The 27,333-nt window shown below is 35.9% G+C and overlaps 6 protein-coding genes and 1 non-coding gene across 8 annotated transcripts; 3 read left to right on the top strand and 4 right to left on the bottom strand.

Moving 5' to 3' along the window:
- Positions 1-349: 349 nt before the first annotated feature.
- Positions 350-2,206, bottom strand: LOC102617205 (probable small nuclear ribonucleoprotein G). Its single transcript, XM_006481686.4, has 4 exons — positions 2,050-2,206; positions 1,917-1,939; positions 750-871; positions 350-643 (listed from the first exon to the last, which is right to left on the bottom strand). Exons 1-4 carry the CDS (start codon positions 2,082-2,084, stop codon positions 581-583), a joined length of 243 nt encoding a protein of 80 aa, XP_006481749.1. The 5' UTR covers positions 2,085-2,206; the 3' UTR covers positions 350-580.
- A 127-nt stretch (positions 2,207-2,333) lies between these two features.
- On the bottom strand, positions 2,334-2,405 carry TRNAP-CGG (transfer RNA proline (anticodon CGG)). Its single transcript has one exon. It is a non-coding gene; the product is annotated as a tRNA-Pro (tRNA).
- A 2,792-nt stretch (positions 2,406-5,197) lies between these two features.
- LOC102629869 (protein SMALL AUXIN UP-REGULATED RNA 9) lies at positions 5,198-6,447 on the top strand. The gene is made up of 2 exons (XM_015531435.3): positions 5,198-5,324; positions 5,684-6,447. Exons 1-2 carry the CDS (start codon positions 5,240-5,242, stop codon positions 6,052-6,054), a joined length of 456 nt encoding a protein of 151 aa, XP_015386921.2. The 5' UTR covers positions 5,198-5,239; the 3' UTR covers positions 6,055-6,447.
- Positions 6,448-6,594: 147 nt separating this feature from the next.
- On the bottom strand, positions 6,595-11,042 carry LOC102616692 (uncharacterized). Of its 2 annotated transcripts, none has more exons than XM_006481685.4 (3): positions 10,180-11,042; positions 7,362-7,530; positions 6,595-7,079 (listed from the first exon to the last, which is right to left on the bottom strand). In XM_006481685.4, the coding sequence occupies exons 1-3, from the start codon at positions 10,972-10,974 to the stop codon at positions 6,790-6,792; spliced, it is 1,254 nt and encodes a 417-aa protein (XP_006481748.1). In that variant the 5' UTR covers positions 10,975-11,042; the 3' UTR covers positions 6,595-6,789. The 2 variants fall into 2 exon arrangements, with proteins under 2 accessions (XP_006481748.1, XP_006481747.1); XM_006481684.4 differs by having other exon boundaries at positions 6,595-7,262; positions 10,180-11,041.
- Positions 11,043-12,511: 1,469 nt separating this feature from the next.
- LOC102629589 (uncharacterized) lies at positions 12,512-14,836 on the bottom strand. The gene is made up of 3 exons (XM_006481807.3): positions 13,976-14,836; positions 13,748-13,901; positions 12,512-13,100 (listed from the first exon to the last, which is right to left on the bottom strand). The coding sequence occupies exons 1-3, from the start codon at positions 14,741-14,743 to the stop codon at positions 12,652-12,654; spliced, it is 1,371 nt and encodes a 456-aa protein (XP_006481870.2). The 5' UTR covers positions 14,744-14,836; the 3' UTR covers positions 12,512-12,651.
- Positions 14,837-15,611: 775 nt separating this feature from the next.
- LOC102616405 (kinesin-like protein KIN-5C) lies at positions 15,612-22,305 on the top strand. Its single transcript, XM_006481683.3, has 23 exons — positions 15,612-15,875; positions 15,968-16,097; positions 16,749-16,907; positions 17,002-17,351; positions 17,430-17,568; positions 17,673-17,770; positions 17,857-18,013; positions 18,132-18,201; positions 18,311-18,387; positions 18,522-18,575; positions 18,690-18,770; positions 18,851-18,962; positions 19,042-19,128; positions 19,212-19,387; positions 19,543-19,704; positions 19,829-19,936; positions 20,227-20,385; positions 20,459-20,542; positions 20,627-20,832; positions 20,922-21,023; positions 21,319-21,428; positions 21,581-21,732; positions 21,834-22,305. The coding sequence occupies exons 1-23, from the start codon at positions 15,817-15,819 to the stop codon at positions 22,029-22,031; spliced, it is 3,030 nt and encodes a 1,009-aa protein (XP_006481746.1). The 5' UTR covers positions 15,612-15,816; the 3' UTR covers positions 22,032-22,305.
- Positions 22,306-22,486: 181 nt separating this feature from the next.
- On the top strand, positions 22,487-24,653 carry LOC127903009 (pentatricopeptide repeat-containing protein At2g33760-like). The gene has a single exon (XM_052443541.1). It carries the CDS (start codon positions 22,492-22,494, stop codon positions 24,385-24,387), a length of 1,896 nt encoding a protein of 631 aa, XP_052299501.1. The 5' UTR covers positions 22,487-22,491; the 3' UTR covers positions 24,388-24,653.
- Positions 24,654-27,333: the final 2,680 nt, after the last annotated feature.

Raw genomic sequence — 27,333 nt, 5'->3', positions numbered from 1 at the left:
AAGAAAATGGTAAACAGCTTGCACCTTGAATCATATAGTTTTCTTGGTAGTTGGTAGGCTAGCAAATAGCTCATAAAAGCTAGCAGCGAAACATGCACATACCATTAAGGCATTGACAAGTATATTAAAAATATACCAAAGGCTTAATATTTAGATGTAATTTCAAGTTTTGTAGCTAAGCTGAACCATGCGAGTGCTACAATGAGATCTTCGCCAGAAAAGACACTTGATATAACAAGAAAGAATGGCAAACAATTCCATCCAGCGTGCAAATGGAGACCTGCAGGTTCTATTCAGGAAAATGGCAACATTTTTTACCAGCATATAGTCAGAAAGTGGCACACAAGTGTATCGAAGTGTTAAATCTTGCTGATTCATTCCATTGGTCATTCAATGATTAATTCTAATTACCTGTTCAAACGAGCTCCCTTAGAATAAGCATTACAAAGAAAATGGCCTAAATTTTCTCAGGTACAACAGCATGAAACATCTCCCATTGCATACTAACAGCCTTAATATTCATAATAGTACACAAAGAAGATCAGAAAGCACATTACATCGACCCCAGTGGCAAACCACGTCACTGTGATTTGCTTACCGGTTCAAGGGCTTCAACAGTGACTACACTATTCCCTCTGATAACCTGCAATAAAATTTGGTACCGGTCAATTAGGAAATCCTTCTGGAAAATCACCTCAAATGGAAGCCTCACAAGTTAGCAAACTAAGGAAAAGGAGAAAGACACTCACCACCATCCCTATATCATTTTTCTCATTGCCATTGACCTCAACTGTGTTGTCAATCACAAGATTCATAAACTGATCAAATCCACGAAGTGTTCCAACAATCATCCTATTAGCATTGAGCTTGACTGCAATACGAAATAAATTAAAGACCTTTCCAATTTATATACCATATGTTAACCCACAAAATATTATGATGGGCAATAACGAAGCATTTGAATGTTTGTTGTCCGCGAAAGAAGATACAAAAGAGCTAATTCCTTTTCTCATTTGAATGGTTATAAAGGAGGGTGCATCACATAACAAGATAGTATGCCATCAATCTTGCAGACAAGCACACATGCTAACTTTTGTCAAAGATTCAAATAGGACTCAAATGTACACTGAGACGGGTAAGAAAATGTTGACATCAAAAGACAAGCACATGACAATATATTATATGCTGAAATAACCAGCACATATATTGAAAATTGCTTAGGCATATCATCAGAAGAATCACACGGTATTTGCACCACACTGTTAAAGGGAAATTAACAGCCAGGAAGAGTACTACCTTTGCCAATGACAATGGCAGTCCAAACACTCAATTTGAGTAATTAAATTTCACACTAAGACTCTGTTTGACAATGCTGTACGCTAAACACAGCTATAAACCATTCGGTAAACACTTGTAACCACGGTTTGAAAGTTAAAAGTAATTTATCCCATAGTTATTTGATAAAAAAACCTATATTTATCAACACATAATACCGTTAGAAACCCAGCTCACAAAAATTTACCAAATACTATTACCTTTTATTTTACAACTAGAGCTTCTATTTCTTAGCACCAAACAACCAAACAGATCCTAAGCAGCATACTGTGAAACCCGAGAATGATAAAACCACACAAACTGTAGCTCTAAATCACATCAGAACGGATCTAATTAAAACCAGTTTTCAATGATGGTCCACAACTGAAAATTATAAACACAATCTAAGATAATTACAGCAAAGTAAGCAAATTCTCGAATCTACAGAATTCTAACCGCCTTAATTAGTTTTTTTTTTTAATAAGCAACCTAAAAAAATCAGAATCACGAAATATATTTACACACTTTATTTTGCAAGATAAATAAACACGGAGAAGTAAGCATGAACAAACGATCGTTAATTAGTTGAAAAAAAAAATTACTCTGAAGCTTCTTATCCATGTACCTGCGATTAGAACAAAAAAAGGCAAAGTCGAAATTAGAATTTACGAGATAAAGAAAAGAAAATATAATTTTGAACCGTAAAATCAGAGAAAGAGAGCGCGTGGCACTTACTTCTTGAGATCCGGAGGCTGGCCTGATCTGCTCATTGTCGAAGCCTAGCGGATCGTTTCAGAGAAAAAGCACGGAAGAAAGCAAAGCGAGTGAGCTGCAGCGAGCGATAATTGTGAAAAGAGGGTTTTGCTATGTTGACAAAACCCTAACTGAAAGCGAAGAAGCATTGATTTGGTAGTTTGATGGGCCTAATGGGCCGAAGCAGATTCTGGGCCTCAGAGGAGCCCATGAATCTAAGTATTGACTAAACAAAACTTTTCGGAACAGCAAAATAAGTAATTAGCGGGGTGTTGCGAGAATCGAACTCGCGACCTCTCGCACCCGAAGCGAGAATCATACCACTAGACCAAACACCCGCTGAAATTTAGGCACCAATACCAAGTAATATAACTTAAAAGTCATTAATTTGGGAAAACAGCCAACGGATACCCAAATTTTTCATAAATGTGAGAGACGCCCTACGTGTAAACATATGTTACAAAACACCTCCATCATTTAGGTTTATGTAATTGTTACCCCTTGATTATGATTTACTCTAATGGAATTTTTTTTTTTTTGGTGAAAAGGGGTTATTTGTTGTTGGCTTTTTAAATTTTTTCGATATTAATGTCAATTCTTTTTGCGTAAAGTATATTTTAATTTCAAAATTCATATCGTTTTCCTTGATTCTTTGGAGTCAATATAAGTCATAATCTAATAAATATTATTATTAAGTATATCTTTGATATCTAGTACAAAATGAACTAGATATGTTAATGTATATTGATTGATGAATTTGTTTTGATGCAACCTAAATATTTAGCACATAAATTGAATAAGGTGACGAACTAACTATCAATAAATTAGTAAAAAATGACTAGGTCTGCCTTTTCAATATTATCAATAACATTGTTATAGTATTATTGCAAAATAATACGTGTTTTAACACGTGAGGAAAAATATAATTTATTATCCAAATAACAAATAACTTCTAATTTTACACATACTTGTTTTTAAGGTCAAATTGCAATTGGGTGCCATTCATTTTTTTTCAAAAAATTTTGGTTCTAATTTGTTAAAACTCTTCAATTAATTGGCAATTACTAATTATAGGCATATATTATGTCGAAAGTGTTTTTGATTTTTCTTGAGGCGTATTTTTTCAATGAGTAATGATATAATTATAAATTTTTACATAAATTAAATAACATAATTAATTGAATAAAATATAAAATAAATCATGTTGTCCATATCCATTCATTGAATCATCTCATGTGATATACAGTCTGTAGCAAAAAATAATAATAATAATAATTCATAGCTTTTGCTATAGTATTGTTATTTTTTCTCGTTGTCCGACCCGTGATTGACGTCGTAAAAAGGACGGATCCTTGTACGATTTGTCGGGTCATGGCCCCCGCAGTATTAAAAGCCATGCTTGACGTAATGATTCCACCGGAGTCAACTCAATCCGGCCCTGCCCGGCTTTTAAAGCTTTCAATTTAATTTTGTCTCTTTTGCGGGGAGGCATCCCTTCCTGAATCTTAACAAATTATTCTCATTTATTAATTATTATTACATTTATCACAATAACAAAAGCCGCCTTTGCACTTATCTTTTTTTTGTTTGTTGCGTGACTAGAGGTTCAGTGGGTCATTAACCCGACGTGCAGACTGTAAAATCAGTTTTTAGTTGTGATTCTTCTTCTCCCAGGCCATTTTCTTGGAGTTTAAATAGAACCCATATCGAAAAATTAATTCTAAAGAAAATTCTCAAGATGGGTCTATTTTTGCTTTTATTCCTATTATTGCTATTTCTACAAAATCAAAGCTAAAGTCAAAATTCAGTTCATTTTCTTCGCTGTTGAGTTCTCTAAGTTTATGGATGAATCCACTTTCTTCTCTGTCGTCTTCGCTGCAGAGAAAGGGTTGTTTTTGGTATTCTCTAAAGAGTATTTCGAAGAAAAAAGAGTAGAAAAAGTTCAATTCTTGGTGATAATATTAATTGGGGTATAGAGAACAATGAGTGATTATCATATTTGAGTACTTTTTTTTGTTAAGGAGTATGAAAAGATATTGCAAAAGATAATGAAAGAGCAAGAATAAGTTAGTCGAGAGACAGAAAAGATTGTTAAATTAGCAAACCAATTCAGCTAGTTTCCCATCCTTTACAACTTTTGGACAAATTAAACATTAGCCGTTGGATTAAATTTTAACACTTTAAACGGACAAGATTTTTTAAATTGTATATTAAGTTAAATGTAAGTTAAGATTGACTAATAATAATTCATGGTTTTTGGCCATAGTATTATTATTTTTTCTCAATATCCGACCCGTGATTGACGTCGTAAAAAGGACGGATCCTTGTACGATTTGTCGGGTCATGGCCACCGCAGTGTAAATTGCCATGCTTGACGTAATGATTCCACCGGAGTCAACTCAATCCGGCCCCGCCCTGCTTTTAAAGCTTTCAATTTAATTTTGTCTCTTTTGCGGGGAGGCATCCCTTCGTAAATCATAACAATTATTCTCATTTATTAATTATTATTACATCTATCACAATAACAAAAGCCGGCCTTTGCACTTATCTTTTTTTTTTATTTGTTGCGTGACTAGAGGGTCAGTGGGTCACTAACACCTTTTTTTGTTTTTTTTTCCAAATTCTATCCTCCTTACACGTTGAGTCAAATTTGGGGCTTAGCATTGGCTATTTTAATAACTGTTCAAAAATGCAATATAAATATAATATAATCCATTTATAATTCTCCATTAACTACCCAAATTTTCTTTAACTAAGCTTTCACACTTTCATCAGTCATCATGGCCACCCACCAAGCTCTACCAATCCACCCAACTCTCCCTTTATCTCCCTCATAATATTTTATTCTTATAAGATTAGTTGCTTTAGACTTAAGAAGATGAAGCACTTCCTTGGACCTTCTAGACAAACGATGAGACAAGAAGAGGCAAAGGGTGTTCACTATTCCGAATATCCTTTCTTTGAGCAGTTGATTAACCCTTAAAACAACATTATTGAAGGATTCCCAATTTTGTTTTTGCCTATCATAGACTGAATAAGATTCCAATTCACCAAAAGGAGTTAGTGGGGTTCATCTGTTTGGTGTGTGAACGTGAATTGATGAAGTACTTAGCAATTTGGCATAATGATTAATTAGTGGTTGGCATTTGAATCAAAGCAAACACAATAACAAATGATAATCCCCACAAAACTATCGATGGATTTTATGCATTCGCATAGAGCAATCGAAAGGGTTGATGTTTTTGCCACTATTTCAGGTAATAAATTATTATCAACAAATGTGCATGAAGCATTAAGACCCATCACATAGAACTTTAGTTTCCATTCAACCATTCGTCTCTACTTTTTACAAAGTCTAAGTTAGAATTTTGATTGCTTTAAAGTCCAAATCATTCATAAGTCAAAGTAGGCGAAGAGAAATTCCCATACTAAGTGCTATGAACTCTTTCGTTATTATTTATTATTATATATACTGATCCTCAATTATTGATAAGTTATAGTAGAGATTGAAGACTCATCCTCCAAACATTCAATACAAATTCTCCCCCATTCCCATCCACCCACTTCTTCTTTAGCTCTCTTTCTCCTTCTGAAGTTCAAAGAATTAAAATGCTAGGAAAAAAGATGGCGTCATTCAAGAAACTAGCCAAGAAAGTTAAAGTTATGAGTGGAGGTGACAAAAATCAACCACACAAGCAATGTTTGCTTGAGGAATATGAAGACATGGCATCAATGGCGACGACGCCAACGGGGTTCTTTGCCGTTTATGTAGGAGAAGAGCAAGAGAGATTTGTCGTGCCAACCGGGTTTCTTTCACATCCATTATTCAAGATGTTGCTGGAGAAATCATATAATGAGTTTGGCTTTGAACAGAAGGATAGGTTAGTTGTTCCATGCAGCGTTTCAACGTTTCAAGAAATCGTTAGTGCTGTTGAATGCAGCAATAAGAGGTTTGATTTTGGGAACCTTGTGGAAGAGCTTATTTAATTAGATTAACTGAGGAAGTTAAAATTGTTTTTGATTGATTAGGATCTGTATCATATGTATGAAACCAGCACTTCCTGGGCTGCTAATTTTGAGTTTAGCAGTGCCTTTTTAGGCAACTTTTCCGGTAGATTCAATTGAGTAGCAAGGCAGCTTTTGCCCTTCTTTTGCTTTTGTCTTCCAATTTATGAGTTGCAAATTTACAGCATATCCGCCACAAAAGGTGGCTTGGCTTCGATTAGAGAGTTTGGTGCTGATTGGTGCTGTTAACAGTTAGAAAGCTGGCCGTGATCTCCGATAGGTGCATGAAAGGACAATGTACCGGAGAAGTAGGTCCATAAATGTATGTTCGTCTAAATATCTAATAAAAATTTTGTTCACGTGTGCCTTTTTATACATGTAAGCCTTCTAATGAACTATCAAAGTCGTGCTTTCTTGAACAGAAAGCCTTCTCATTTTCCTGGCACGCCCTTTCAACGAACATGAATTTGACAAAATGGGTTTTTATGGAAATACCATTATGTTTTCACTTGCATTTTAAACTAGTTTTCAAGACGTGATGGCCATGCTTATTCCCTCGATATGGTTTTTTCAACGATCGTTATGGGCACGTTTGATCCAACAAGTTCTCTGTGGGAACTTACAAATTATCAACGGGCTAGCGGCTAGCCCTTGCGCCAAGCGTACACATTGAAATGGGTTTAACAGCAAAAGCCCAAAAAGAATAATTGCAACTCCTCACTCCCCCGTCTCCCCATCCCCAAAGCTGCCACCCTCTACAAGAATTTTCTTCATGTCATCAATCAATTGTTGCAATTGTTCCCTTGAATGCAGGGGCGATGGATACACACAGGCACAATCCAACCATCCATCACGTATTGTGTCGAATATTGCGATAGAGGGGCCAACTCCGTGTACTGATGAGCACCCAATGTAGTCTTCTAGGCCAATCTCTTGATGCAATTTGTTTGTTTCATCAACAATGGGGTCCTCGAATACTGAGATGACGGCAGTTCTTAAGGATGAAGCTGGAGTCAAACCGGGATTATCAATGGCTTTACACATAAGAAAATTTAGGTCATTCATGTCTGTGAAATGTTTGTCAGAATTCTTAGCATTCGCAAAAGATGTGTAGCTTCTCGTTGCCAGCTCCCATAGTTCTTCTTCGCCATTTACATCATGCGTATTCAGGATTGCAGAATGGTAAAATCCTGAACCAATTTTGGATATGTGGATATGCGACCTAGGTGAAATGCAGCATAATAAACAAGTTTTTAGTTTGATCACTAAGGGTAGGAACTAGGACTTACCAAGATAATCGTCGCTGAGAACAGGCTCGAGGATTGAACGGCAGTCAACGAGAGTAACAACAGCATACTTCTCCCTTTGATGACTAGGAAAGTATTTTGTAGAACGGGCTGCAATCAATCCAGCGGCAGCAAGAGCTCCGCATAGTTTGATTCCTCTTGACTTGCAGCCCTGCGAAAAAAAGTTTAAGCATGCAACTACTTAAAACGCACTGGTTGACTAACAGTAAGTTAGGTAATAAAATGCTTATTTCAGCCATACTGTGTGTCTAAGCAATGTTATTCTACAATAATTATATAAACATATACAATTTAAAATACAAGATGCATATAAGCTTGCTGGTTTACCAAGCATCAAATACTTTATTTTCACATTTTTAATTCCCCTCTATGACTCTATCCTTCGTTTCAGAAATTATTTCTGAACTAAGAAAACTTAATCAATTCCTCATCCTCCTGGTATCGTTGGTTAACCTCGAAAAGATATCTTTCATGGTACCAAATAGGGATGGCAAAAATCCCCACGGGGACGGGTACCATCGGGGATTTTTCCCATTCGGGGAGGGTACGGGGATAATTTTATACCCAATTTTTTATTCGGGGAGGGGACGGGGAAAATTTTTTACCCAATTTTTTATTCGGAGAGGGGACGGGGATGAGGTGGAATCCCCATCCCCTACCCATTTCCCCATTTTAATTTTTAATTTTATTTTTATTTTTAAAATTACTAATAAATAAATAACAAAATTATAAATATTGTTAAAAATAATAAATATCAAAATAGTTGTATGTTGGGAAAGTGGTCACCCTTTGCCGGGAATTAGTTGAAGAGTATTAATTGAAGTTTTCACCAACTGTTTATTGCTTTGATTATACTGGTAGTAGTTTTTCTACTAGATCTACAGGGGATTCTTATAAGAAAGCAACCAAATGGATGATAGGTTTTGATGATTATGTAAACAATGGAGATTGTGCAGTTGTTGCAGATGAATTAGATTCATATTTGGATGAGAAAGTTATACCTCGGATGGAAGATTTTAATATTTTGAATTGGTGGAAGACAAATGCTAATAGGTATCCTACATTAGCTCAAATTGCTAGAGATATTTTGGCAATTCCAATTACAACAGTTGCTTCTGAATCAGCTTTTAACACTAGTGGTAGAGTTGTGAGCCCATACCATAACAGACTTCATCCAAGCACATTGGAGGCCTTAATGTGCTGTCAAAGTTGGTTACGAGCTTACAATAGCGGTATGAGTTTATTTTAATATGATTAATTTAAAATCGAAAATAAAAAAATGTATTAGACTATTAGTTATTCGGGGACCGGGGACCCTCGGGGATCCCCTGTTATTATTCGGGGAGGGGATGGGGATTCTCTTAAGCAATTCTGACGGGGACGGGGAGGGGACAGGGACATATGTAAAATATCGGGGATGGGTATGGGGAGATTGGTCCCCTCCCCTCCCCTCCCCATTGCCATCCCTAGTACCAAAATTCAAGCAGCTACTAATCAAAATAATTAACCTAATATATATTGCCTGAATAACAATCACTGATTCAAACATCTAAATATGTGAATACATATATATACACAGATCGAGGTTAAGGCTGTAGGTCTAGCCCATGGCATTATGGATGGCTAAATAACAAAGCGATTGCATCAAATTGCCCTGCCCAAAGCTTAGGGCATTAAATTTTGTCAAGAGAAAAAACGAAGTCTTTTAGGGGGCCAAGGCGCAGCTCTGAATAAATTAATTTGTATATGTGCTTCATTAAATGAACAGAGATTGTGGTTGTAATTATTGCTTTGAATCTTTATACTTATGATGTTGGGAATGGGGCCTTCTTTAATAAATGGGAGAAATGTCTACCTCCATGTGAGCACATTGCCCCACATCCATCTCTACTGGGACACAAAATGGGAAATGTAAATCACGACGAAAGAAGACAACAACTTTGGATAGGTTGGAAGGATAAAGCCAGAACCAACGATGAACTGGGCCCTACTATGAAGCTTTTTCATTTGGAATCATGTGATTGTTTTTTTCTTTCCTGGGTAAATTGGGCCTATTGCTTTATCAGTACGTTCAACAGTGGCACTAAAAAGATTCAATCATCCACCATATAATATGGAAATTCACAAGGAGTCCATAACCTAAAAAATAAAAAATATACTGCAAATCACGAAATGAAATTGGTAATAGGCCCAGTGCTACTCTAAAATCTGACTAATATTTTTATAAAAAATGTAGTTTGTGAACAAAATTAATGTTTTGTGATGAAAAATATTTTGTCTATTTTAATAATACACTACAGAATTGTGATCCTAAAATATTATTTACAATTTGAAAATATTTCAAAAATTGTCACAGATACGACAAAAACATGCCCTCACTAAGAGCACCCTCATTAAAAACTTTCCCAGCAGTAAATTCACGTTGTTACATTTATTTTGTTTAATGTATCTACTGATGATAAAGGAGCAAGTAAACAAGACATAAATTTAAATTCAAAACCAATATGATTCTATTGCTAGCTGAAGGAATATACCTTTAGAATAAGAATTTCTCGGCCTACACACCAACAAAATTGTCACGGCTCCTTCTAGTCACTTAACATTTCCGTGAGTCAATTCACCCACGGTACAGTGACTTATTGGAGACATTTTTATAACCACGTGCAGATAATGATAAGATCGCAAGACAGTACACATCGCATACTAGATCGTTATTACCGATGCGCGAATTATGATCGTATGATCATAAAATGCTGGTAAAAAATTAACGACAATGATTGAGCTTAATAAAACTACTTACCTCCACAAGTCTCGCAGTTTCATCGCGGTTCAGTTGCAGCCGCAGGACCTGAGAAAATCTCGGCGAATCAGCGTCCACAAAACTTATATTCGACAGCCGGAGCGAATTCAGCGAGTAACCAAGCATGTCCACTCCACGCGCCCAGAACGGCTTGTTAGCTTTCCCACTCGGAATAAACTCCTCAATTCCCAAACTAACCTCGCCTTTTCTATCATATTCCTTTTCTATCCCTCCCTCATCTCTCCCCGTCATCAACCTCAGCAACTCCTTCGACACGGCCACGGCCGATGCGCGGTCGCATATCGACGTGTGCAGCCGCAGAGTTACAACCCATTGAGTCTCACTGGGCGTGTATATGCTCACGTAAAACAAGTTACTGTCACTGTTTGTGTTTGATTGGTGGCTGGGATTAGTCCACGTGTTTCGATTGAGCTCGTGTTCTAGGATTAACTGAAACGGACTACCGGCGCCGGTTTTGTCGCTTATGGTTTGAGACGTTGATGAGATATCGCACTGTTGAATTAGGATGTGAGGTTCGGGGGGTGTGATGAAGGAGAAGGTTTTGGCGTCGGCGCTAGAATGGAGCTTCGAGCGGAGGATAGGATGGTTATTTTGGAGATTGTTGAGGGCAGTTCGGAGAAGTTGAATGTTGGGGTGTTTTGAAAGCAGAAGAGCGAGGACGGTTATGCCTGTGCCTGTAGGCACGGCTTTGCACCAGCTGTACTCGGTGCCGCCCACGGGTCGAGCCATGGGCTCGGGCGCTTCGGTGTTCCGCTCTTTGTGTGGTTCAGCCATGGCTTAGAGCGAAGAACTAAGAAGAGTGATGAAGTAAGGAGAGTAGTGTGTTTTTTGAAAAAGACAAATAATCTTGTTAGTTAAATTATAGATAATAACATCTAGGTCCCCAATTAGGCGCATACTTTGTTTCGACAGAGGACATAATTTTTCAATTATATTCGGTACATACCTCAAGTTTATTTTAATTACAGAATTATAACGTCTTTGGAAAAGAAAAATTGCATTTATAAATTTATTGATTTTATAGATAAAAAGCCTATACACTGACCTCTTACATTAATTTTGATAGAGTAATGTTAGGTATTTCAAAATCTAAGTCATAATCTGAATTCTAACTAATGTGACATTCGTTATTAAATTGTGATTAAATAACTTAATTAGGTATAAAATCTATTACCTAATACATAAGTGATACATGATATTAGAATTTAAATATTAAGATCCCTAACTTTGTTGATTTTGATACGGCCCAACTCATAAAGTTTTGACCGACTATAGACTCAATTTACTTTTAAATATATACATCACTCTTAATTGGTACAAATGACTCCATTTTTTTTCAGTTATTGTTTGTTAGTCACTATACAACTAGTGAATAATTCTCTTATATATTTAAGTTTTAACTAATTATCTTTCTTTAAAAATAGAGGTGAAAAAATATAAATTAATTTTTAACCCTCCTAATTTTTTCTATCATTTAAACTCGAATATTTACATTAAACCCCCCCCCCCCCCCGCCGCTTAAAAGCCAGAAGACCAAACCCCAAAGGCAATTTTTAACCATCTTAGCCTCACAATAAAATGCATTTCATTCATTCCAACACGAGCCAGAGTTAATGGCCTTTTTTTTGATAAATAAATAAACTATATCATTATTTGGGGAACTATAAACCTCAGGGACCTAAATGTTATTACCTCTAGAGGAAATATGCGCTGCTTTTAGGTTAAGTTTATGATCAGAAATTTAAAATTGAGATTTCATATTTTATTGTAGAGATTTTAAGGTTGAGACGAAAGATTCGAGTTTCCGATATCGTTTTTTAACTGATATCTATGAAAATAAAGTAATCTCTTAGAATTCGTAATTGTGTAATTAAAAAAAAAAGTGTTTAAGAGCATGTTTTTAGAATAACCTTCTAACATTAGAAAAATAAAAATGTGTGTTGGTATGTTCACTGACAATGGTAATGCTACCAACTAAAAGTATAAAATTCTAATAATTATAATTGTAATTTCAACTTTTTTCACTAAAAAAGAAAAATAAATTTGGATTTTCTATCTATGTAGTAGCTGGTAGTGCCTTTTTTTTTTTTTTTTTTCACTTCGGCAATTGAGTGTATATGTCTTAATGAATTTGGTCATGTTGCTAATGAGTAAATGTGGCAGTTGAAAATGAAATCTTTTAGATTGTGTACATAATAATTTTCGACGGATGAGAAGTGCCCAATGCCCCTCATCAATTTCATGTTCAACAATTATTAATAATATAATCTTTTATGCTGATTAAATATCATAAAATAAAAATTTCACAAAATTACAAAACATTATCCATTATAATTAATAATGCTCAAAAGATGGTAAACATTAAATTCATTTAACATCATAATAACGAGATAACCCAAGGTGCCCAACATAGAGCACGAACCCATAAAAGTACCACATCAGCATTTCTAGCTATCCCACATTCTGCACAAGAACACTCTTCATTTTCTCAACCAGCTCTTGCATTTGCTCCCTCGAATGCAGCGGCGAAGGATAAACACACACGCAATCTAGCCGTCCGTCGCGAATCGTGTCGAACAACGCAATGGACGGGCCAATGCCATGAACCGAAGCACATCCCATGTAGTCCTCTAGCCCTACTTGTTGCTGCATTTCATTAGAACTATCAAACACTGAGTCTTCAAAAACTGACATGAACGATGATCGTAAGGACGATGCTGGGGTCAAGCTAGGGTTTTCAATTGCCTTGCACATGAGGAAGTTGAGATCAGCCATGTCTGAGAAATGCCTGTTGCAATGCTTTGAATTTACAAAGGCAGTGTATATTTTCTTGGCTAGATCCCCAAGCTTTTCTCCACTTTTGATCAAATGTGTATTCATTATTGCTGAGTGATAAAAACCTGCACAAATAAAACTTTTAATGACCATATGCACACTTAATTCAGTTAATTGTATTAAGTCTCCAAACTTTTACGACCACATCCCATCTAGTCCTCTACCCTCATTTATGACCAGATGCACACTTAGTTTGTATTAATGGAGGGAGATGCCTGCCCTTACACAATTATATTATTATAAAATGAATAGAGTCATGTGATATGCTGAAATTTGAAGCTGTACCCACAAAGTTTGACTCTTTATTAAAACTGAGGTTTTTCAATCCTACCTTAACTGCATATGGTATTAATTACGCTTATGAACCTTGGCGAATTGCAGATTCTTAAGAATTGGAAAATGTGGGGCTTCATGTGTACATGACTAATTAAATTGAATTCAATACCTAGATGCATGCATATGGTACCCTACTCTTCATGGGCCATCTGTATGCAGACCAAAACCTCAAAGTGTACAATTTTTCTTTTGCTACTCACAGTATAATAAATATCATGATTTGTTACCGACTAGTTGCAAAAATATTTTGTACAGAAACACTGAGTTTTGAAACCAATTCGTTACCAAATTAGCCAATCTTTTTTTGTCTTCGAAGAGATAGATCATCAACAGAGCTAAATCGTGTTAATTTAGGTCTAATTGTTAATCAACTTACCGAAACGGTGATTAGAAAGAGGCGGCTCAATAATTGATCGGCAATCCGTGAGGGTTGCCACAGCGTACTTTCTTTGATTATCAGAATTATGTGCAGCTATTAATCCTGCCGCTGCCAGCATCCCACATAGCTTGATTCCTCTTGACTTACAGGTCTGCAAAAATTCGTTATCAACGAGGTATAAAGAAAATAAATTAACATTGTACTTTTAAATAAAATTAAGCTCACAAGAAGTATTCGTTCAGTGTCATCTTTGTTCAGCTGAAGCCTCACGACTTGAGAAGATCTTGGCGACTTTGCATCAATGAACTTCAAATTTGTGGACTTGAGTGAATTCACTGAGTAGGTAAGCATGTCCCTTCCTCTTGCCCACAAAGCCTTTTTAGCCTTTCCTTTAGGAATAAGAGCCTCAATTGCCAAATTAACCTCCCCTCTCCCTTCTGGTTCTTGGTCATCATCGCTAACTAGCACCAACAACAACTCTTTAAGCAAAGACACCGCCGTTGTCCGGTCACACGCCGCGACATGAAGCCGCAGCGCCACCACCCACTTTGCATCAGGTAACGCATAAGAACTCGCGTACAACATGTCAGTTGTACTAGTGCACTTGAGGTTGCACCAGGCATTTTCATTAAGCTCGTGTTCAAGAATAAGTTGTAGGGGTGCAATAGAAAATCTTTCTGAACTTTCTAAGATTTTAGAAGTTGATGAGAGGTTGAATGACTTCACTTGAATAAATGTAGTAGGGGATGTGACAAAAGAGAAAGTGTTTTTGCTAGGGTTTGTATGAAGCCTAGACCTCAGTATTGGATGGTAGCTTTGTAGCTTGTTTAGGGCATCTTGAAGCCCGGAGGTTTCAGGCACCTTGGATGTAAGGATGGCCAAGACGGCGATGCCGGTGCCGCCTGGCACGGCTCGACACCAACTATACTCAGTGCCGCTGGCTATTCGACCTCCCTTAGGCTCCATCATCATTTCTACAAGTGATTGGTACATATGCAGTAGCTTGCACAATGCTTATATAGTGGTACTGACAGTGATACAATCACTTCTTTGAACTTTAGCAGGTTTACAGTAACTATTTTTCTACCCATTTGGGAAGCTGATGATGGTATCGCTAATGGCATTAACTGCACTGTGTATAATATTGATGTAAAAATCACATCACAGTTGAACTTCAACTTTTATCCAACTTTGCACATGCAATTTCCTGTCGTTTTATTTTAATTAACTTTACCGAAATATATTTCATCTTACTGCAATAATTCTAGCCACTGCCCCACCGGCCACCGACTTTTAAATTTGCGCCGAATTTGATTAAATTCAGCATTGTTCTGTCGACCAAATAAAGAATGTGTGTCAGTTGATATCTGCTTTGACAAAATTGTTTTGCTAATTTTACTCCGGGATATAGTTATTGCTTGATCTACCCGCCACTTTGGAATTATATGAATACTTAAGAAACGATTGTTAGGACCTGACATTAATTAATATTCTAATTTTTGAAAAAAAAAAAATTCTATTACATTTTCCATACCCGACATTTTAATGAGTTTTTGGGCTTTTCCGTTGCAAGGCAGTAGGCACGCCCTTGATTCTTGTTTTGCAAGAGATTTTTGTTCCCATCACTGTTTATGTTCCACGTAGGTCGGGTAAAAAATATTGGGTCGGCCCAAAGTATTGTATTTTTGGGCCGAGGCTAGTCTTATGGCCGAAGCCCAATTTTGTTGTCAAAGACTTAGATTAGGCATACATTTCAGGGTACTTTAGTCAAATCAACCAAATTCAAATTTAGCACAAACGTAGACCGTCGATCAACAGCCCTAAAAAATCAACCGTTGAATAAATAACCAAGCGAGCGGCTCCCCAAAAAATTCAAAATCTCACTTCAGCCCGCTCTCTCTCATTTCAGATTCGATTCCGGAGATAGGAAGAGAGACAGAGATAGATTTTGAAAAAAATAAAAATAAAAAAAAGTTTCAAAATCTCACATTCGAAGAAGATCTGAGCAAAAATTAACAAGTAACACGATAGGTTCGTGCGATTCTCCCGCTAATCGCCGGTTCAAAATGTCGGGTCGCCACGAAAAAGAGAAAGGCGTTAACGTCCAAGTACTTCTCCGTTGCAGGTGACCGTTAGGGTTTCGTGCTTCGATGTTTCCTTCTATTTTGATTGTTAATGTAATTGCTGATGGTTCTCTCGTTTTGAGTGGTTTCTCAGGCCGTTTAGTGAAGAAGAGTTGAAAAATAACGCGCCGCAAGTGGTGACTTGTAATGAGTATCAAAGAGAAGTCGCTGTTTCGCAGAGTATTGCCGGGAAGCATATCGATAGGGTTTTTACTTTCGATAAGGTAATTTCTTTTTAAATTCAGTTATTTTTTGTTTTGGATTTGAAAATTAAGTAATTAAGCTAATTCATTTGTGATTTGAACGCCTGTACGGACTTCATATTACTAAGTTTGGTCAAATATTAGTAACTTTGTTTTTGGATTAAGATAAGTTTTACTTATGGATCATTGTTTATGCTATGGTTGAACTTCAATTCCAGGCACTGTTGCTAAACAGAAATTTTGTGAAAATGTCTTCCATATTAATCACACTTATCAACAATCATTGAAAAGTCAATGTAGTTAGTTTGATTTGAGTAAAGTTTCAGTTGTAATTAATGGTATTATTTATAGTTTGTGAATGATAACTGTTTGTCCTTGGGAAGGTCTATGTCACATTAAAAGTGAATGGTTATTGTGGAATGTCTTAGTTGGGATTCTTTTAATTCGATCTGTGGCCTTACTGTGACATGAATAGTGCCTTTGTTTGTTGATTGGATGCCTTCTGTTTGGTGAATATACCTTGTTCCACTAAACTTTTGATCTAGTTCTTATCTAGTAGAGCTTTAATAGGTTTTGGTAAATATGTTTTCTCAGAGTATGCTGTGTTAGGAAGTTATATTTCAATGTGTTATTTTGTGGTCGATTCTGAAGTTGTATTTAAGGATTGTGTAGGTTTTTGGTCCCTCAGCTCAGCAGAGAGATCTTTATGAACAAGCGGTGGTTCCAATTGTGAATGAAGTTTTAGAAGGTTTCAATTGCACCATATTTGCATATGGTCAAACTGGAACAGGGAAGACATACACAATGGAGGGGGAATGCAAAAGGTCGAAGGTATACTATGTGTCCTGTTGTTAGATTCTTGCAAATACCCTTTCTTCTCTTTGTCAATGAATCTTACATTTGGTAGTTATGTTCAATGAGACAGAGTGGGCCCAATGGAGAATTACCTCCAGAAGCAGGGGTTATACCCAGAGCTGTTCAGCAAATTTTTGATACTCTTGAGAGTCAAAATGCAGAGTACAGTGTGAAAGTCACTTTCTTAGAGTTATACAATGAGGAGATCACTGATCTGCTTGCCCCAGATGAAATTTCAAGGGCTGCTGTTGAGGATAAGCAAAAGAAACAATTACCTCTTATGGAGGATGGAAAAGGTGGAGTACTTGTAAGGGGTCTGGAGGAGGAAATTGTCACTAGTGCGAGTGAAATTTTTACTCTATTGGAGCGAGGGTCTGCAAAACGCCGAACTGCTGAAACTTTGTTAAACAAGCAATCAAGGTAGCTGATTTGGCTATTTTCGTGTTTAAAGTCAAAGTTGAAATTTCTATATTACTAAGAATCTATCCTATGTTTCAGTCGATCGCATTCTTTGTTTTCCATTACAATACATATCAAGGAAGCAACACCAGAAGGAGAAGAACTTATAAAGTGTGGCAAGTTAAATTTAGTTGATTTAGCTGGCTCTGAAAATATATCACGATCTGGTGCTAGAGAGGTAATGTACAATTAGCTTTTTGTGAAAATTCATATTAGATTTTGAATTTTAATGTGGAAAAGCTGAAATTGTTAATGCATTGATTTGATCTTATTGTTTAATAGGGTCGTGCAAGGGAAGCTGGTGAAATTAACAAAAGCTTACTTACTCTAGGGCGAGTGATTAATGCACTTGTAGAGCATCTTGGTCATATTCCATACAGGTTTAAGCAACATTTTTATGTAATTTTGATTGTCTCCATAATCTGATTATTATTGAATCTGAGTGTAAGGTTGAATTGTGTTTCAGGGATAGCAAGCTAACACGGTTACTTCGTGATTCTCTCGGTGGAAGAACCAAGACATGCATTATAGCTACAGTTTCACCAGCTGTTCATTGTCTGGAGGAGACCTTGAGTACATTGGACTATGCACACAGGGCAAAGAATATTAAGAATAAACCTGAGGTTTGTCCCTGTTCTATTTGCGTGTATAAAGATCATGATTTCTCATATATCGGGTAATGATGTCTATATTATTAAATGTATTCTCATGAGTTCCTTCTTTGTTAATTGCTGTTTGTAGGTCAACCAAAAGATGATGAAATCAACTCTTATAAAAGACCTTTATGGTGAAATTGATCGACTTAAGGCAGGTGAGATGCTTTTCACAGTAGTCGGTGGCGAAAATGCATGAAAGCAAGTAATTGTTCTGTGTAATGCATAATGGGTTAAGATGTTAACTCTATTTAACATTGTCTCCAGAGGTTTACGCTGCACGTGAGAAAAATGGTGTCTATATCCCAAAGGAACGATACTATCAGGAGGAGAGTGAGAGAAAGGTATTGCATCATTCCTAAATTTAAGCAGTGCATATATACATATACTGCTATGGATACTTGTTTGTGAAGTTCCATTTGTCCACCCAATATTTAGAATACTCATCCGACCCTAGTGTTCTCTTTCTTGCATTTAGGCAATGGCTGATCAGATTGAACAAATGGGTGTTCAGTTAGAAACCCATCAGAAGGTTAGTCTATTTGTTGTTAATTTCAGATTTAATAATTGGCACATATGCCATGCAAATTTCTGACATGATAGACAAATTTTAACTTATCACATTTTGGTATATTCCTAAAACCAGCAACTCGAGGAGTTGCAAGACAAATACGATTGCCAGGTTCGGCAATGCTCAGATTTGACTACCAAACTTGAATTAACTGAGGTGAGTTTTCTGATACGTTTTTGGTTATTTATCTTTCTGGATTTATTCCTGGTTTCTTATAGAATATGTAATAAATGCAGAGTAACCTTGACCAAACAATAAAATTGCTTAATAACGCGGAGGAACAATTGAAGAAGTGTCAATATGCTTTAAAAGAGAAGGATTTTATTATTTCTGAACAGAAAAAAGCAGGTCTGTATAAACTTTCTTCTTAAAATTTTGATTATGTTTTATAAATTATTATCATGTTTAATTTCTTTTGATGAAACAGAAAATGCTTTGACTCATCAAGCTTGCACTTTGCGGGGTAACTTGGAGAAAGCCCTTCAGGATAATGTGTTGCTTTTTCAAAAGATAGGTATTTAGCTTTTCCTTCAGTTATAATCAGTAAATCTTTTTCATCAGTAACAAAACATCTGACTCTGAGATGGTTTGTTACAGGAAGAGAAGACAAACTGAATGCCGATAACAGATCAGTTGTTGAAAATTTCCAAGTTGAGCTTGCTCAGCAAATTGGTTCTCTTTGCGACATTTTGGACTTATCTACGTGTCAACAAAATGAACATCTTAAACATGTTGAGAAACTTTGCCATTCTCTTTTAGGCATACATGAAAAGGTATTTGATATAGTTTGGTTACATTTAAAGCTGTTTGTTGTCATAGATTTCTAGTGTTATATTGTTTTTATGTTCTGTTCTTTTTCTTTTTAGCAATTAAGACTAATAAAACTTTGTAACCAACTTGTTCTTTTACCTCTAAACCTTGTCATTAGGCGGTTATTGATTTGAAGAAGAAAGTAACAGCATCAAGGGCTTTGTACTGCTCTCACATGGAGGCAGTACAAAATGTTGTGCGTTTGCATAAGGCCTGCTCAAATGCGAATTTAGAGGAAATTTCGGCTTTTGCTTCTTCTAATTCAGAATCTATTAAAGAAGTATGTAACAGTTGTTCCAGAAACAATGCATTGTGTTTCTCTGTTTCCTTTTCTGCACCATAATTATATGATGATTTGGCTCCCTCTAATAATTTACTACTCCACATTTTTTTCTATTAATCAGTTTCTAGCATCAGAGGCTAGAGAAGCTGCTTCAATATATGAAAATCTTCAGACTACTCTTTCGACTCAACAAGGAGAAATGGCTATCTTTGCAAGGGAAATGCGTCAGGTTTTTATGTTGATCTTTAGCTTGTTTCTGTGCTGGTATTTTAGATGGAATCCTTTATCATTTGTACAATCTTTGATCTATATTTTCTTCACTTTGATTGTCTAAATGTTTATCTGTTGAGAAACAACTTCAAATCTTTTTGCAATTAACCAATTATTCCGTGTTGATTATGGTTGTTCATTATTGTTGCATCGTGTATCTATCATAATTCTTTGTGGTTGCTTTTTCTTTTTTATTTCAACTGTTAGATCTAAATCTTTAATATGCCGTGCCTTTTTGAAATCCAACAGAGGTTCCAAGTTACCATTGAGCGAACAAAGGACATTGCTGAACACACTAATGGATTTCTACAGAAGCTTTTGGAAGAGTCAAAATCATTAGAAAATTATGCTGTGCAAGCTGATGAGAATCAAATGAAGAGCATTGCTGATTTTCAGAAGGCTTATGAGGTATGATGTACATTTTTATGATCAGGTAGACATTATATTGCTGTTTCTAACTTCTCTAGTGTATTCTGTGCAGGAGCAAACAAAATCTGATACAGAGAAGCTTATTGCTGATGTGACTAGCCTAGTCTCTAGTCACATGCGTCGTCAAAAAGAATTGGTTTGTCCATGCTTTCTCCTTTTTCATTATTCTGTTCTAATATCTATTAATATGGCTGAAGAAAGACTCATGGTGAAAATACAGGTGGACGCAAGGCTTGTTGATTTTAGAGAAAATGCTGTTTCAAGCAAGCTATTTTTAGACGGACATGTTTCATCAGTGGAGGGCATAACTAATGATGCTAAGCGAAAATGGCAGGCATTTGCCACGCAAGCTGACAACGATGCCAACGATGGTGCTGACCACTCTTCTGCCAAACATTGTAGAATGGAATTGCTTCTACAGGAGTGGTAGGTTTGTTTGTATTACTGCATATTGGTCTGGATCCATTTCCTTAAATCCTTCTTTATTAGCTTTCCTAAAATTGTGCTTGTTTTAGTGTAAACTCTGGTGAGTCAGCTTTTGGGCATTGGAAGAGGACATATGAATCAGTGAATGAGATGGAGAGTAAACATGTATCGAGCATGATTTCGCTTGCCAGGTCGGTGATCGGCAGGCTTTGTATTTTCCCTCAGTAAACAGATAAGGCTTTGTATTAGTCTTGCTTAATCTGTACACACTTTAAATTCCACATATGATTGTAGTAGATTAAACATCAACTGTGACTAATAAGTACTAACAATCAGTTCCAACTGGAATTAGTGGATACAACCATATTTTTGGTCATTGAGATTTGAGACTGTGACTAGAACAGTTATCATCATTTTGTTTAATATTTAGAACCATGTGCTTTCATATCCACTGCGGTAGGTTAAATTTTCAATTATTTGCTACAGGAATGCTTCTTATAGTAATGAGCAGCATGATGTTGAGGTTGACACAGCTCGAGTTGCCACGGAGGAAGAAGTGGCTAAAAGCAGCGAAGATGCCCTTCAGCTCATTTCTAGTGAGTTTGTCTTAAAAGGATCTTGAGTTTATTAGTGATAATCTTGTTCAATTTCATTTAAAACGTAAAATTTAAAAAGTATCATACTAGTAAAATGACCAATAATAATTGTAGTTGGAGGTGTGATATTTTGATTTTCGAATGTGGTTCAGGTGCATCAGAGCAGGAGCAGGCATCAATAGCTGAAGTTTTGGATGATGTAAAGGCTCATGAAAAGACGATCAATCTTTTCCGGGAGAGTCACTCTGCCCAGTCGGCATCAATAAAAGAGAAGGCTCAAGAAACCTTCCAGCAACGATATATGGTATAGTATTCAACTTAATTTTTTTTTTCTTCTTTTATCAACACTGACTTGAACAAAATTACTCAAAATAATTTGGTTCAAATGTTGAAAATTATGTGCAGGATTATGAGCATACTGGTACAACTCCTACAAGATGTGAATCGGAGGTACCTAGTAAAGGTACTATCGAGTCACTTAGAGCCATGCCAATGGAGACCCTGCTAGAGGAATTCCGGGAAAACAATTCGTATGAATCATTTGACGTGAAGGAATTAAAACCGTCTCTGATACCACGATCGCCCCTTTCCCAAATCAACTAAACTCGGCGCGGTCTCATGGAAATTTTTTGTTTCTGTATCACTAGTGTACCTTGTTTATTATCGCAAAATGATGATTGTAATGTTTCAGAAAAGCACAGGCGGAGGGTTGCTAGTTTGTAATTTCTCTAGTATGAATAAATCCCATCTTGGGATTTAATATTGTGGTTAAATTAGAAGAATGTAAATTGAGGTACACTCCACAGTTAGGTTTTTAAGTTTCATATTGAGAGTACTGGGATGCATTAAGAAATATCATGGCTTCTTCCATTCTGGTTGGCTTTGAAGTAAACATGGCGTTATTTGGAATGATTCATTTATTTATAATTAAAAGAACCATCTTCATTATTTTCTTTTTCTATTTCTATTTGTTAATTTGTTCAGCCCGCACTCTAACACAATCAAAAATTATAAAAGATTCATATGATTTCTGATTGTTTTGACTCGTTCAATTCCAAATCCAATGTCTAAACTCAAAAAGCATGGCTTCATTCTCTCTACGAGTGCAAAGATTCGCTTTTTCTCATCTTCCACAACTGCTGCTATCCCATTGGAACCTCATGGTCATGAACAAAATCCCATAAACCCACGAGCCCCCATGCAAACGGTACCAGATTGTCAATTTACACGCTCTGTCGATCCAAAGTTTATTATCTCTTCACTACTTAGCTGTAGAAACATTTTTCAGATAAGACAAGTGCATGCCCAAATTGTTGCCAGTGGTACTCTAACTAATCTCATTGTTGCAAACAAACTGCTTTATATTTACGCCCTACACAAAGCCTTAACTGATGCTCATGCATTATTCAATGGGATGAAAGAGAGAGATTCAGTTTCTTGGAGTGTAATGGTTGGAGGGTTTTCTAAAGTTGGTGATTTTATAAACTGTTTTGAGACTTTTAGGGAATTTATTAGATGTGGCATGCAATTAGATAGCTATACTTTGCCTTTCGTCATTAGGGCTTGTAGAGATAGAAAGGATATTGTAATGGGAAGATTGATTCATGACATTGTTCTGAAATCTGGGTTGGATATAGATCAGTTTGTATGTGCAGCTCTTGTTGATATGTATGCTAAGTGTAAAGTTATTGATGATGCTAGGCAGTTGTTTGATCAAATGCCAAGTAGGGACCTTGTCACTTGGACAGTGATGATGGGTGCGTGTGCGGAGTCCGGAAATGCTAATGAATCCTGGGATTTATTCGAGAGGATGAGAGGGGCAGGTGTTGTGCTGGATAATACGGCTATGGTGAGTGTTGTTTATGCTTGTGCGAAACTGGGGTCTATACAAAAGGCTAGACTTGTTCATGATTTTTTAACAAGGAATAAATTTTTATTGGATGTGATTTTGGGGACTGCGGTGATTGATATGTATGCTAAGTGTGGGAGTATTGATTCTGCAAGGGAAATCTTTGATAGGATGCGACAAAAGAATGTAATTTCTTGGAGTGCAATGATTGCAGCTTATGGGTATCATGGGCAGGGAAAGAAAGCTCTTGATTTGTTCCCCATGATGTTAAGTAGCAGGGTATTACCAAACAGGATCACCTTTGTATCCCTGCTATATGCTTGTAGTCACACAGGCTTGGTTGAACAGGGTCTTCGGCTTTTTTCTTCAATGTGGGATGATTTTGCTGTTAGGCCAGATGTGAAACACTATACTTGTATGGTTGATCTTTTGGGACGTGCTGGAAGACTTGATGAGGCCTTGAAATTGATTGAAAGCATGAGTGTTGAAAAAGATGAGGGGTTATGGGGTGCTTTGCTTGGAGCATGTAGAATTCACAAGAATGTAGACCTAGCAGAAATGGCTGCAAAATCCCTACTTGAACTACAGCCGCAGAATCCAGGGCATTATGTACTACTTTCCAATATTTATGCAAATGCTGGTAGGTGGCAAGATGTGGCAAAGATTAGGGATCTGATGACACGTAGGAGATTAAAGAAAATTCCTGGTTGGACTTGGATTGAGGTGGAGAATAAAATTCATCAATTTAGTGTTGGTGATACTACTCATCCTCAGTCAGAGGAAATCTATCGAATGCTGGTGACGTTAAGCGAGAAATTGGAGTTGGCTGGTTATATCCCTGATACAAACTTTGAGTTGCATGATGTTGATGAAGAAGTTAAGGTTGGAAATTTGTATTCACATAGTGAGAAGTTGGCAATTGCATTCGGCCTTATTGCCACACCTGAAGGCACTCATATTAGGATTATGAAGAATCTGAGAGTTTGTGGTGACTGCCACTCATTTATCAAGCACGTATCAGCTATAACAAGGAGGGTGATTATCGTCAGAGATGCAAACCGGTTCCATCACTTTGAAGGAGGGGCTTGTTCGTGTAGAGATTATTGGTAATAAGCTCATAAGGGTCTCGAGAGGTTAGCATTCCTCTAGCACAAAAAAGCATACAGGGAAATTAAGTTCTTGTATCTTAAATCTACAATTTTTTGTTCCTTTCTTAGAGGTTATATGGGAACCTGGATTGTTACTTGTTAATAATATAAATCTCAATTCATCAGAATCATCAGGTCAGTCGTTCAATGGATAGTTATGCTCCTTTGGAAAGCCGAAAACAACTTGTAGGTCCTGAGAAGAGCTAATCAAGTATTGCGTTACCTGTCCTAATTTTGTCCCGAAAATAACTACCAACAGATTTTCATCCTTCAAGGTACATCATGGCTGTCTATTTGATAGCATCTGTGATGAACTCCAGCACCATTGTAAAGACAGACAAGCTAACCAATTATTTGGCACCCACTAACCAGTTCCATTTATAGGGAACAGACGTGTTATGTAGATTAGAAATCTCACATTTGGTACGGAAAAAGAGTCATTGGAGCTACCCTTCGGCTTAAGACGTCTTGATATTAAGAACATTCAATGACATTCAAATTGTGCAGTTTCCATTGTTTCTCATTCGGCATCTCTTATATGATTGAAACTGGCGAATTGATGATTTTTTGGGCATGCCATTGTTGGACATCTGTTCTTCTTTAGATTTAAAAAAAAAAAAAAATTGTAGTGTGTTTTCTGAGACTGAAAAATTCTTTGGCTGGCACCACCGGTTGCCTCAGCTTTTGATATCTTCTGTTTTCACTACAGCTGAAATGGCCAAAGTGGAGGATCAATCTGGGTCTATGCAATCTCGCCTTATGATACACCTACAGCCCATCTGGGTCACCTCTCAAAACTGCTTTCACTTTCAACTTTTTGGGTGTTTTTGAGAATATTTCTAGTATTGTCAATAGTGCTTTCAGAAGTAGGATAATGACAAACTTCTTTCAAGCCCACTTCGTAGTGCTTCAACTCAAACAGACAAAAAGAAGTTTTCGAGAGTAAAAAGGTGTTGCAAGTGCTTCTAGAAATGAACACATTCGAGAGCAAGTGCTTTCATTGACAAGGCTTCCAAATGCCGCACTTCTATTTGGTGAACGCATTCTCATACACAAACGCTTAAGGAAAGAAGAGGAGGGTTTGGCCAACCCATCTAAAACTGATGGCTCTGCGTTTACTTTTTGGATTGGAGTGAGAATCTTTGAATTAGGAGTGTGGAGTGAGAGTGAGAGTAGAGTGTTTACTTAGATTAAATAAAAGTATGGATTGTCAATCAGAATCTCAATTATTTGTTTACTTTGTCTTGGATTGGGAGTAAATTGTTTTAAATTACAATTTTATCTTTATGTACAGAATTATAATTTGTAATTAAAAAATTAATAAAAAAATATATTTGAAAAATAAAATAAATATTTTATTATATTTATAAATTAATAATAATTACTAATATTCTTAATTATGTAAATCATAATTTTTTATTAATTTTAATTTAAATTATGTGAATAAAAATTATTAGTAATAGCAACACAAATGAAATATTATTATTGATAATATAGTACAAAATTAATATTTTTTTAGAATAAAATATTTATTATTATTATTTAAATAAATAATTAATATTTATTAAAATTAATGTTTAATATTATTAATTTAAATATAATATTTATTTATTTTTATTTTATTAAATTTAATAAAATAAATATAATATAATTATTATTTTTAATAAATATGATATTATTTATTTTATTAAATATTATTTATTTATTTTATTAAATATTATTTATTTATTTTATTAAATTTTATTTATTTATTTTAATTTTAATTATAAGCATATAATGGGAAGAGAGGGGAGTGGATTCCCACTCCTACCTCCCCCCATGGGAGTGAGAATTCCACTCTCCACTCCAAAATTGAGTGGGACCCACGGATTCCCACTCCCACACTCCCCTTTTTAAGGTAAGTAAACACTGGAGTGAGAGGAATCCACACTCCACACTCCCACTCCAACAGGTAAACACTACCTAAATAGTGTATCTTTTCTAATCTTTGTTAGTGTGTATAGTCTACTGTTTAGTGCGCGTGAACAAAAAGCGAAAGTGAAATGGTTAATCAAAAATCAAAGTTTAAATAATGACGAAATATTGACATTAGTGGCTTTCATCTCTCATTCTCATTTTTCAATAATTCTCTCTTCATGCACATTTAGAGATATAATTATTTGTAGTAGAGACCATCCAAATAAACATGCAAATTTGGACAAAACTCTGTTGCTTCGGTCCCAGTTTTGGCAGTTTATGATTTAATTATTTGTAGTCCCAAATGTTTGCTGTATGTTAAAAAATAGGCTAATGGTTTTGAAACTTAACATTTAAGTCCTATAATTTGTTTGACTAAATTTAAAAAAAAAAAATCATATTCGTTTCAATTTTTATCAGAACACGGAATCTCTTTCTCCTTGCACTCTCCTGCACGTTTCTTTATTTATTTTTACATTCCTTTTTAATATATATATTTTTTTAATTTTCAGTAGTTGTATTAAGAGCATTCAAAATTGTTTAATCATGATTAAAGAAGTAGCAAACCAAATCACTCCAAACTTGTTTGGATTCCCTGCCAACTTCTTGGGCAAATACATATAAAAATAAAACGTATTGCTTGAATCCTAACTCAAACTAAATATAGAGGGATTCTTTCATATATATAGGTAAGCTATTTAGTGGTGTCCACATTTGTGAGAATCACTTTTTTTTCTTGTTTCTTTTATAAGAAAACATCATATCAATTTGTTAGACATAAGATCAGTTTTCTCAAATTCATATAAAAAAAAAAAAATCAAACAACTTGGCCATCTTTGTCTGGTACAGAATGGATACAAATTACTTTTTGAAAGAACCAAGTTCGGTTTTGGTTAGATTCTGCAAGTGCACTACGTTTGAAGTTTTCTTTAAAATTATATTGAAAGGATCT

The sequence above is a fragment of the Citrus sinensis genome, chromosome 6 (assembly GCF_022201045.2).
Source record: "Citrus sinensis cultivar Valencia sweet orange chromosome 6, DVS_A1.0, whole genome shotgun sequence".
Taxonomy (NCBI): Eukaryota; Viridiplantae; Streptophyta; class Magnoliopsida; order Sapindales; family Rutaceae; genus Citrus; species Citrus sinensis.
This window is presented reverse-complemented; position numbering and strand designations above follow the sequence as displayed.

What these genes read in the sequence shown, in the direction of transcription:
- LOC102617205 (XM_006481686.4), bottom strand. Translation starts at nt 2,084, where the DNA reads ATGAGCAGATCAGGCCAGCCTCCGGATCTCAAGAA. An exon ending in CAGCCTCCGGATCTCAAGAA is followed by an intron (nt 1,940 to 2,049) that starts GTAAGTGCCACG and finishes TTCTAATCGCAG; the next exon opens with GTACATGGATAAGAAGCTTC. An exon ending in AAAATGATATAGGGATGGTG is followed by an intron (nt 644 to 749) that starts GTGAGTGTCTTT and finishes ATTTTATTGCAG; the next exon opens with GTTATCAGAGGGAATAGTGT.
- LOC102629869 (XM_015531435.3), top strand. Translation starts at nt 5,240, where the DNA reads ATGATAATCCCCACAAAACTATCGATGGATTTTATGCATTCGCATAGA. An exon ending in TGTTTTTGCCACTATTTCAG is followed by an intron (nt 5,325 to 5,683) that starts GTAATAAATTAT and finishes TTAAAATGCTAG; the next exon opens with GAAAAAAGATGGCGTCATTC.
- LOC102616692 (XM_006481684.4), bottom strand. Translation starts at nt 10,974, where the DNA reads ATGGCTGAACCACACAAAGAGCGGAACACCGAAGCGCCCGAGCCCATG. An exon ending in AAACTGCGAGACTTGTGGAG is followed by an intron (nt 7,531 to 10,179) that starts GTAAGTAGTTTT and finishes TTTTTTTCGCAG; the next exon opens with GGCTGCAAGTCAAGAGGAAT. An exon ending in TCTCAGCGACGATTATCTTG is followed by an intron (nt 7,263 to 7,361) that starts GTAAGTCCTAGT and finishes AAATTGGTTCAG; the next exon opens with GATTTTACCATTCTGCAATC.
- LOC102629589 (XM_006481807.3), bottom strand. Translation starts at nt 14,743, where the DNA reads ATGTACCAATCACTTGTAGAAATGATGATGGAGCCTAAGGGAGGTCGA. An exon ending in ACACTGAACGAATACTTCTT is followed by an intron (nt 13,902 to 13,975) that starts GTGAGCTTAATT and finishes GAATTTTTGCAG; the next exon opens with ACCTGTAAGTCAAGAGGAAT. An exon ending in TCTTTCTAATCACCGTTTCG is followed by an intron (nt 13,101 to 13,747) that starts GTAAGTTGATTA and finishes TTATTTGTGCAG; the next exon opens with GTTTTTATCACTCAGCAATA.
- LOC102616405 (XM_006481683.3), top strand. Translation starts at nt 15,817, where the DNA reads ATGTCGGGTCGCCACGAAAAAGAGAAAGGCGTTAACGTCCAAGTACTT. An exon ending in ATTCAGAATCTATTAAAGAA is followed by an intron (nt 19,705 to 19,828) that starts GTATGTAACAGT and finishes TCTATTAATCAG; the next exon opens with TTTCTAGCATCAGAGGCTAG. An exon ending in TGCGTCGTCAAAAAGAATTG is followed by an intron (nt 20,543 to 20,626) that starts GTTTGTCCATGC and finishes GTGAAAATACAG; the next exon opens with GTGGACGCAAGGCTTGTTGA.
- LOC127903009 (XM_052443541.1), top strand. Translation starts at nt 22,492, where the DNA reads ATGTCTAAACTCAAAAAGCATGGCTTCATTCTCTCTACGAGTGCAAAG.